Raw genomic sequence first — 12,323 nt, 5'->3', positions numbered from 1 at the left:
TTGGATGAAGAGACCCAGCACTCAGGGAGTAAGCTGAGTCATGCAGTGAGGACACGCCCCCTCCGAAGCACAGAATGACAAAGCAAGTGAGCAACAGATAGAAGGTATTTGTGAGAGAAATATACATGCTAGACCCATAAAAATGATATTTACATGATCAGGATTAGGTATTAACATTTCATTTTTATTTTTTTTATTTTTTGGGGGATATGACTGGTACCCTTTAAGATGATTATCTTGACACCCCCCATTAGGGAATCTCTTATTGAACATTAGTGTAAAATTCACACAAAAACGTATCCGCATACAAAGATAATGTAGTCTAGACTAATATCAGTTCAACAACTTTATCTCGCGATGTCCTTGTAGGATTTGTCCTGGAGTCGGAAAAGAACAGCAACAGAGAACATTTATTTCCAAAACAATTCTTATCTGTGGTAAAAGTATTTACATGTATACACTACGGTTTTATATTTATACACTATGGGGGAGATTTATCAAAACCTGTGACGAGGAAAAGTTGACCAGTTGCCAATAGCAACCAATCAGATCACTTCTTTCCTTTTACAAAGGAAAATCCGCAGTAGATTGGGGTCCGTGGAAAATCTGCAAATCTGCCACTATTGCGCATTTTCTGCCGACCCTTTAAAGTCAATGATGGCAAAAACCACAGCGGATTTTCTGCAGCCAATCGACTGCGGAAAATCTGCAGGAAATCTGCCATGGGAACGGACCCTTGGGCCGTGTTTACATGACGGAATGTGCACAGCGCAGCAGAATCCCGTTGAATTCAACGGGATGTCTGCTGCAATATTTCCGTAACATGGCCTTATAGCTTATTTTAAGGCTAGGTCCACACTACGGAATTTCTGCCCTGAATTCCGCTAGGGAATTTCAGTCGGAGATAACGGTGCAGCAGAATCTCATTGCTGGCAATAGGATACCTACACAGTCCAAACTACGGAATTTCAGCGTCGGATGTTCCGCCGATGAAACTCTGCCGCCAAAAGGAGGATTGCGCTCATTCTCTAGGTGGAATCTGCGCGAAAGACATTGCCATCTACGGGATGTACGAGGAATCTCCGGATGGAATGTCACCATCTGGAAAAATAGCCTTAGGCTTGGGTTCAGACTACGGAATTTGCACCGGAATTTTCGCTTTGAAATTTACGGCAGAAATTCCGCTAACTATAATAATGCATAGTGTAGTGAATGGTTTCCCGTTCACAAATTCACACTTCGGAATTTGTGAAGCGGAAAATCCGGATGAAAAATCCGGTAGAAAATTTCCGCCTGAAGAAAGGGGTTGCTCTTTCTTCAGGCGGAAATCCTAGCGTAACGCATAGCAGTCCATAGGAGACTGCAGTGTCCGCGCGGAACTCGGAATCTCCGGGCGGAAATTTTCTGCCCGGAGATTCCGTAGTCTGAACCTAGCCTTAGGGTCAATCCACATGGTAGAATTTCTGCTTGCGGAATTCCACCTTAAATTAAAGCCCATACACCTCTATGGGATTCCGCACTCCCATTCACACTTCTGAATTTCCGCTAGCGGAATTCCGCTAGCGGAATTCCGCAAGCGGAAATTCTGAAGTGTGAATGGGAGTGCGGATTCCCATAGAAGTCTATGGGCTTTAAAGGGGTAAACCACTGGCCAGCGTTTGAAACGAAATGTTCTGAACACTGTTTTCGCGCTGCGTTGGTCGGTCAAGCCCCTCGTGATGTCATGGCCATGCCCCCACAATGCAAGTTTATGGGAGGGGGAGTGGCCATGACATCACAAGGGGTGTGGCCGACCACCGCAGCGGGAAAACAGCATTCAGAACATTTAGTTCCGAACGCTGGTCAGGTTGGAGTACCCCTTTAATTTGAGGCGGGTGAAGGGAATGTTCCGGGAAGGTTGTGAGAACATTCTTTACTAAAAGATCATTTGTGGATGTACATTATTATGGGGGCAGCCATCTTGACTGAGCAGTTTTTAACAGCATTTAGTAATATGCTTTACAGCAGCCCATGGACCATAGGCAGCAATAGACAGGACATGTCCCATTCAGATGAACTGAAGACCTTTTCAGAGGTCATTTTTCAGGGAGAGGGAGGCTGATTTATGCTGTGAATGGCGGTGGATCCAGTGTTATCTGCATACTAGTGTCACCTTTCACTGTGCTCTTGAGAAGTAAGACATTATGGGGAAATGAACTGTACAGAACAGGAAGTCTCAGCTTAAAAATAGGGTTAACATAAAAACCTGATTGAAACAATAGGACATTTTCTGATGATGTATTTCTCTTTAATGGGGTTTTCCAAGGAAAAATAATTGATGGCCTATCCACGGTATCTGATCTTACCATGAGAATGGAATGTAGGGAGGATAGGGAAAATGTTATGTGAATGTAACCCCTGCTATTATATCTGCCAGGCAGAGAGTGAGAGATTAACACTACCTGCTACAGAACGCCCCATAATCACTGCCACCCATACACTGCCCATAATCACTGCCCCCACACACTGCCCATAATCACTGCCCCCACACACTGCCCATAATCATTGCCACCCACACACTGCCCATAATCACTGCCACCCACACACTGCCCATAATCACTGTCCCACACACTGCCCATAATCACTGCCCCACACACTGCCCATAATCACTGCCCCACACACTGCCCATAATCACTGCCCTCAAACACTGCCCATAAACACTGCCAACAAACACTGCCCCATAAACACTGCCACCCACACTGCCCATAATCACTGCCCCCACACACTGCCCATAAACACTGCCAACAAACACTGCCCCATAAACACTGCCACCCACACTGCCCATAATCACTGCCCCCACACACTGCCCATAATCACTGCCCCACACACTGCCCATAATCACAGCAAACCCACTCACTGCCCATAATCACTGCCACTCACACTGCCCATAATCACTGCCACCCACTCACTGCCCATAATCACTGCCCCCACACACTGCCCATAAACACTGCCAACAAACACTGCCCCATAAACACTGCCACCCACACTGCCCATAATCACTGACGCCCACACACTGCCCATAAACACTGCCAACAAACACTGCCCCATAAACACTGCCACCCACACTGCCCATAATCACTGCCCCCACACACTGCCCATAATCACTGCCCCACACACTGCCCATAATCACAGCAAACCCACTCACTGCCCATAATCACTGCCACTCACACTGCCCATAATCACTGCCACCCACTCACTGCCCATAATCACTGCCCCCACACACTGCCCATAAACACTGCCCCCACACACTGCCCATAATCACTGCCCCCACACACTGCTCATAAACACTGCCCCAACACACTGCCCATAATCACTGCCCCCACACACTGCCTATAAACACTGCCACCCACACACTGCCCATAATCACTGCCCTCACACACTGCCCATAATCACTGCCACCCACACACTGCCTATAAACACTGCCACCCACACACTGCCCATAATCACTGCCCTCACACACTGCCCATAATCACTGCCACCCATACACTGCCCATAATCACTGCCACCCATATACTGCCCATAATCACTGCCCCCACACACTGCCCATAATCACTGCCACCCACTCACTGCCCATAATCACTGCCCCCACACACTGCCCATAATCACTGCCCCCACACACTGCCCATAATCACTGCCCCACACACTGCCCATAATCACAGCAAACCCACTCACTGCCCATAATCACTGCCACTCACACTGCCCATAATCACTGCCACCCACTCACTGCCCATAATCACTGCCCCCACACACTGCCCATAAACACTGCCCCCACACACTGCCCATAATCACTGCCCCCACACACTGCCCATAAACACTGCCCCAACACACTGCCCATAATCATTGCCACCAACACACTGCCCATAATCACTGCCCCCACACACTGCCCATAATCATTGCCACCAACACACTGCCCATAATCACTGCCCCCACACACTGCCTATAAACACTGCCACCCACACACTGCCCATAATCACTGCACTCACACACTGCCCATAATCACTGCCACCCACACACTGCCTATAAACACTGCCACCCACACACTGCCCATAATCACTGCCCTCACACACTGCCCATAATCACTGCCACCCATACACTGCCCATAATCACTGCCACCCATATACTGCCCATAATCACTGCCCCCACACACTGCCCATAATCACTGCCACCCACTCACTGCCCATAATCACTGCCCCCACACACTGCCCATAATCACTGCCCCCACACACTGCCCATAATCACTGCCCCACACACTGCCCATAATCACAGCAAACCCACTCACTGCCCATAATCACTGCCACTCACACTGCCCATAATCACTGCCACCCACTCACTGCCCATAATCACTGCCCCCACACACTGCCCATAAACACTGCCCCCACACACTGCCCATAATCACTGCCCCCACACACTGCCCATAAACACTGCCCCAACACACTGCCCATAATCATTGCCACCAACACACTGCCCATAATCACTGCCCCCACACACTGCCCATAATCATTGCCACCAACACACTGCCCATAATCACTGCCCCCACACACTGCCTATAAACACTGCCACCCACACACTGCCCATAATCACTGCCCTCACACACTGCCCATAATCACTGCCACCCACACACTGCCTATAAACACTGCCACCCACACACTGCCCATAATCACTGCCCTCACACACTGCCCATAATCACTGCCACCCATACACTGCCCATAATCACTGCCACCCATATACTGCCCATAATCACTGCCCCCACACACTGCCCATAATCACTGCCACCCACTCACTGCCCATAATCACTGCCCCACACACTGCCCATAATCACTGCCCTCAAACACTGCCCATAAACACTGCCAACAAACACTGCCCCATAAACACTGCCACCCACACTGCCCATAATCACTTCCCCCACACACTGCCCATAATCACTGCCCCCACACACTGCCCATAATCACTGCCCCACACACTGCCCATAATCACAGCAAACGCACTCACTGCCCATAATCACTGCCACCCACACTGCCCATAATCACTGCCACCCACTCACTGCCCATAATCACTGCCCCCACACACTGCCCCCACACACTGCCCATAATCACTGCCCCCACACACTGCCCATAAACACTGCCCCGACACACTGCCCATAATCATTGCCACCAACACACTGCCCATAATCACTGCCCCCACACACTGCCCATAATCATTGCCACCAACACACTGCCCATAATCACTGCCACCCACACAGTGCCCATAATCACTGCCCCCACACAGTGCCCATAATCACTGCCCCCACACACTGCCCATAATCATTTCCCCCACACACTGCCCATAATCATTGCCACCAACACACTGCCCATAATCATTGCCCCCACACACTGCCCATAATCACAGCAAACCCACACACTGCCCATAATCACTGCCCCCACACACTGCCCATAATCATTGCCACCAACACACTGCCCATACTCATTGCCCCCACACACTGCCCATAATCATTGCCACCCACACACTGCCTATAAACACTGCCACCCACACACTGCCCATAATCACTGCCCTCACACACTGCCCATAATCACTGCCACCCACACACTGCCCATAAACACTGCCCCCCACACACTGCCCATAATCATTGCCACCAACACACTGCCCATAATCACTGCCCCACACACTGCCCATAATCACTGCCCTCACACACTGCCCCATAATCACTGCCCCCACACACTGCCCATAATCACTGCCACCAACACACTGCCCGTAATCACTGCCCCACACACTGCCCATAATCACTACCCCACACACTGCCCATAATCATTGCCCCCACACACTGCCCATAATCACTGCCCCCACACACTGCCCATAAACACTGGCACCCACACACTGCCCATAATCACTGCCCCCACACACTGCCCATAAACACTGGCACCCACACACTGCCCATAATCATTTCCCCCCTACACTGCTCATAATCACTGCCCCCACACACTGCCCATAATCACTGCCCCCACACACTGCCCATAATCATTGCCACCCACACGCTGCCCATAATCATTGCCACCCACACACTGCCCATAATCACTGCCCCATACACTGCCCATAATCACTGCCCCACACACTGCCCATAATCACTGCCCCACACACTGCCCATAATCACTGCCCCACACACTGCCCATAATCACTGCCCCACACACTGCCCATGATCATTTCCCCCACACACTGCCCATAATCACTGCCCCACACACTGCCCATAATCACTGCCCCACACACTGCCCATAATCATTTCCCCCACACACTGCCCATAATCACTGCCCCACACACTGCCCATAATCACTGCCCCACACACTGCCCATAATCATTTCCCCCACACACTGCCCATAATCACTGCCCCACACACTGCCCAAAATCACTGCCCCACACACTGCCCATAATCATTTCCCCCACACACTGCCCATAATCACTGCCCCACACACTGCCCATAATCACTGACGCCCACACACTGCCCATAAACACTGCCCTCACACACTGCCCATAATCACTGCCCCCACACACTGCCCATAATCACTGCCCCACACACTGCCCATAATCACTGCCCCACACACTGCCCATAATCACTGACCACACACTGCCCATAATCACTGCCCCACACACTGCCCATAATCACTACCCCCACACACTGCCCATAATCACTGACCACACACTGCCCATAATCACTGCCCCACACACTGCCCATAATCACTGCCACCCACACACTGCCCATAATCACTGCCCCACACACTGCCCATAATCACTGCTCCACACACTGCCCATAATCACTGCCCCCACACACTGCCCATAATCACTGCCACCCACACACTGCCCATAATCATTGCCCCACACACTGCCCATAATCACTGCCACCCACACACTGCCCATAATCACTGCCCCACACACTGCCCATAATCACTGCCCCACACACTGCCCATAATCACTGCCCCACACACTGCCCATAATCACTGCCCCACACACTGCCCATAATTACTGCCCCACACACTGCCCATAATCACTGCCCCACACACTGCCCATAATCACTGCCCCATACACTGCCCATAATCACTGCCCAAACACTGCCCATAATCACTGCCCCACACACTGCCCATAATCACTGCCACCCACACACTGCCCATAATCACTGCCCCACACACTGCCCATAAACACTGCCCCACACACTGCCCATAATCACAGCAAACCCACACACTGCCCATAATCATTGCCCCCACACACTGCCCATAATCACTGCCCCCACACACTGCCCATAATCACTGCCCCACACACTGCCCATAATCACTGCCCCACACACTGCCCATAATCACTGCCCTCACACACTGCCCATAATCACTGCCCCCACACACTGCCCATAATCACTGACCACACACTGCCCATAATCACTGCCCCACACACTGCCCATAATCACTGCCCCACACACTGCCCATAATCACTGCCACCCACACACTGCCCATAATCACTGCCCCACACACTGCCCATAATCACTGCTCCACACACTGCCCATAATCACTGCCCCCACACACTGCCCATAATCACTGCCACCCACACACTGCCCATAATCACTGCCCCACACACTGCCCATAATCACTGCCCCACACACTGCCCATAATCACTGCCACCCACACACTGCCCATAATCACTGCCCCACACACTGCCCATAATCACTGCCCCACACACTGCCCATAATCACTGCCCCACACACTGCCCATAATCACTGCCCCACACACTGCCCATAATCACTGCCCCACACACTGCCCATAATCACTGCCCCACACACTGCCCATAATCACTGCCCCACACACTGCCCATAATCACTGCCCCACACACTGCCCATAATCACTGCCCCATACACTGCCCATAATCACTGCCCCCACACACTGCCCATAATCATTGACACCCACACACTGCCCATAATCACTGCCCCACACACTGCCCATAATCACTGCCACCCACACACTGCCCATAATCACTGCCCCACACACTGCCCATAAACACTGCCCCACACACTGCCCATAATCACAGCAAACCCACACACTGCCCATAATCATTGCCCCCACACACTGCCCATAATCACTGCCCCCACACACTGCCCATAATCACTGCCCCACACACTGCCCATAATCACTGCCCCACACACTGCCCATAATCACTGCCCTCACACACTGCCCATAATCACTGCCCTCACACACTGCCCATAATCACTGCCCCCACACACTGCCCATAATCACTGCCCCCACACACTGCCCATAATCACTGCCCCCACACACTGCCCCACACACTGCCCATAATCACTGCCCCACACACTGCCCATAATCACTGCCCCACACACTGCCCATAATCACTTCCCTCACACTGCCCATAATCACTGCCCCACACACTGCCCATAATCACTGCCCCACACACTGCCCATAATCACTGCCCCACACACTGCCCATAATCGCTGCCCCACACACTGCCCATAATCACTGCCCTCACACTGCCCATAATCACTGACACCCACACACTGCCCATAAACACTGCCCTCACACACTGCCCATAATCACTGCCCCACACACTGCCCATAATCACTGCCCCACACACTGCCCCATAAACAATGCCAACAAACTCTGCCCCATAAACACTCCGACCCACTCACTGCCCATAAACACTGCCACCCACACACTATCCCATAAACAATGTCACCCACACACTGCCCCATAAACACTGTCACCTACACACTATCCCATAAACACTGCCCCCACACACTGCCCATAAACACTGTCACCCACACACTGCCCATAAACACTGTCACCCACACACTGCCCATAAACACTGTCACCCACACACTATCCCATAAACACTGCCCCCACACACTGCCCATAATCACTGCCCCCACACACTGCCCCATAAACACTGCCCCCACACACTGCCCATAATCACTGCCCCCACACACTGCCCCATAAACACTGCCCCCACACACTGCCCATAATCACTGCCCCCACACACTGCCCCATAAACACTGCCCCCACACACTGCCCCCATAATCAATTTTCAGTGGTAGACAGACAGTGCATGCGTCAAGGTGGATTTTCCATGTGATAAAGGGGTTCATTTTTATCACGTAACTGGACACTCCATGTTCCATGCCAACTATAAGAAAAGATACAGCTGGTAGTGGGTATCTTGGCGGGCTTTATATGTTTTCTGCCAAGGTTCTTACTGTAATTGTAATGGAAGAAAATCAACAGGAAATAACTTATGAATACCCATTAATACTGACCATATGGGTGAAGGGTTTGATGTTTTGTTCGGCTCGGTGACATTTTGCTGCGTGACTTTTTTCCCTCTCGGGGTCCGGTCCCTCTTCATGTTGGCCAAAAACCTCTCCTACATGTTGTGATGAAATGCCTCATGATTTTCCTAGAAACATTGCAGCTTTACCAGCAAAACTGTGCAGCAAGTAGGGTTGCCACCCGGCCGGTATTTTACGAGCACAGACGGTATTTTGGCCACCCGGCCGGTATTTTACGGGCACAGACGGTATTTTGGCCACCCGGACGGTATTTTACGGGCACAGCCGGTATTTTGGCAACCCTGACGGTATTTTTATATTAAAAATACTGGCAATGCAATGGCTGATATTTATCCAACCAATCCTCCAACTCCCGGAATGTTGTGCCATATACTATACCAGTGTTTCCCAACCAGAACTCCCAGTATGCCCGGACAGCCGTTGGGTAACTGGGCAACTATTTCCTCTGGACAGGTTTTAATAAATCTCCCCCCATTGTGAGGAGGTCCCAACCCAACACTTTGCCTCTCAGATACACCCGGTACCCTGCCAATTCAGCGCTTTGGCCAACAGCTATCTCTCCTGTTCACCCCATACTTAAAGGGGTACTCCCACCCTAGACATCTTATCCCCTGTCCAAAGGATAGGGGATAAGATGTCTGATCGCAGGGGTCCCGCCGCTGGGGACCCCCGCAATGTTGCATGCGGCACCCACCTGTTTCTTGTCCGGAAGCGCTGGAGGGTCTGGGTCGCGACCACAGGAACGGAAGTCTGTGACGTCAGGACTCCTTCCCCGTGTGACGTCACGCCCCGTCCCCTCAATGCAAGTCTATGGGAGGGGGCATGACGCCCCCTCCCATAGACTTGCATTGAGGGGGACGGGCCATCACGCCCCCTCCCATAGACTTGCTTTGAGGGGGACGGGCCATCACGCCCCCTCCCATAGACTTGCATTGAGGGGGACGGGCCATCACGCCCCCTCCCATAGACTTGCTTTGAGGGGACGGGCCGTCATGCCCCCTCACATAGATTTGCATTGAGGGGACGAGCCGTCACGCCCCCTACCATAGATTTGCATTGAGGGGACGGGGCGTCACATGGGGGCGGAGTCCTGATTTCACAGACTTTTGTTCCCGTGGTCGCGACCCAGACCCTCCAGCGCTTCCGGACAAGAAACAGGTGGGTGCCGCATGCAACATTGCGGGGGTCCCCAGCGGCGAGACCCCCCGCGATCAGACATCTTATCCCCTATCCTTTGTATAGGGGATAACATGTCTAGGGACGGAGTACCCCTTTAAGACTGGAGCATAACTCAAAGTCTAAAATAGGCTCTGCGTATGATGAGCACAATGTTCCCTCTTCAGCATCACACTCAAGAAGGAACATTATGCGAATCGTTCACAGAGCGTCATGTACACCGAGCAAATATTAACAAAAACTCCTCATTGGCTTGTTATAAAACTCACTGACTCCTTTATATTCCAGAGGAGACGCAGAGGAAAGTAAAGCCAATCCATTGGATGCGCCCCAGGTGACATCACCCACCATGAACTTCACTGATGGAGACGGACACGGATTATACATTTGTGAAACGGAAAACGCTCTGGGAATTAACCGAGGATACATTTACATGTATAAATCAAAAAGTAAGACCTGGTCATAGCTAATATTAGATTACATGTAATTTATCTGGTGTATGACGCATCATCATATCATTTTCCATCATGGAAATGGCCGAATTCTGTATTTTCGTATAGCAGTAGCCTTGATTTTAAGGTGGCCCTTACAGCACAATGTGGCCTTATGCAAGTCAACAGCTGTTGTTAAAGGGGCATATATATACTGGCTTTAGAAAGTTAAACAGATTTGTACATTACTTCTATTAAAAAATCTTACTCCTTCCAATAATTATCAGCTGCTGAAGCTGAGTTGTTCTTTTCTGTCTGACAACAGTGCTCTCTGCTGACACCTCTGCTTTTCTCAGGAACTGCCCGAACCATTAGAGGTTTGCTATGGGTATTTTTTCCTACTCTGGACAGTTTCTGAGACGAGCAGAGGTGTCAGCAGAGAGCAGTGTTGTGAGACAGGAAAGACAACTGAACTTCAGCAGCTGATAACTATTGGAAGGATTAAGATTTTTTTTATAGAAGTAATTTACAAATCTGTTTAACTTTCTGGAGCCAGTTGATATTAATGCTGATGAAAGTAATAAGTGTTACCATAGAAGTGTTACCCATAGATCAGAGGCCAGCCTTTAAAGAGGTTCTCCGCTGCTCAGCGTTTGGAACAAACTGTTCCGAACGCTGGAGCCGGCGCCGGGAGCTCGTGATGTCATAGCCCCGCCCCTCATGACATCACGCCGCTCCCCCTCAATGCAAGTCTATGGGAGGGGGCGTGACAGCCGTCACGCCCCTTACCATAGACTTGCATTGAGGGGCTGGGCGTTACATCATGAGGGGGGGGGCTATGACATCACGAGCTTCTGGCACCGGCTCCAGCGTTCAGAACAGTTTTCTCTAAACGCTGAGCAGCGGTAAACCGTTTTAAAAGGGTGTGTTCAGGATTGCAACAAGTCTTGCTTTTTATTCCCAAAAATAGCTCCTCTCCTGGGTTGTGTTTGGTTTTGCAGCATTCACTTGAATGGAGAGGAGCTGTAGTACAAATACATAGGGCGATATGTATATGGGATATGAACAAAGGCTTCTAAACAAGGCGCACAAAGCCTATTTAGATTGGCATAGGTGGCCTCGTCACATTTTTTTATGTGACTTTCCCGTAGGTGCGTGATCAGGGGTAAAGTGGGCGTGGTTTCGCTGGCGTCATTTTTCATCATTTACTTTTTATAAAGTACTTTTCAAAAGCCCAAACTCTGATACTTTAATGAAGATTCTTCTTCTGTAGTCCAGCCTCTAGTGATGATCACGGGTCACTAGAGGCTGCAATGCAGCAGAATACAAACAGGAGCAGAGGCAAGGGGAGA

General features: G+C 50.7%; 1 protein-coding gene across 1 annotated transcript in view; it reads left to right on the top strand.

Moving 5' to 3' along the window:
• Positions 1-12,323, top strand: part of LOC130357210 (nectin-1-like) — a 120,472-nt gene that overhangs the window by 88,822 nt on the left and 19,327 nt on the right. Inside the window, exon 5 of the mRNA XM_056559805.1 lies at positions 10,829-10,989. Coding sequence (XP_056415780.1) covers positions 10,829-10,989 — 161 coding nt within the window. The remainder of the gene's footprint in view (positions 1-10,828; positions 10,990-12,323) is intronic.

The sequence above is a fragment of the Hyla sarda genome, chromosome 2 (genome assembly GCF_029499605.1).
Source record: "Hyla sarda isolate aHylSar1 chromosome 2, aHylSar1.hap1, whole genome shotgun sequence".
In the NCBI taxonomy this organism is placed as follows: Eukaryota; Metazoa; Chordata; class Amphibia; order Anura; family Hylidae; genus Hyla; species Hyla sarda.
The sequence above is the reverse complement of the archived record's forward strand: the minus strand, read 5'-3'. Positions and strand labels throughout refer to the sequence as shown.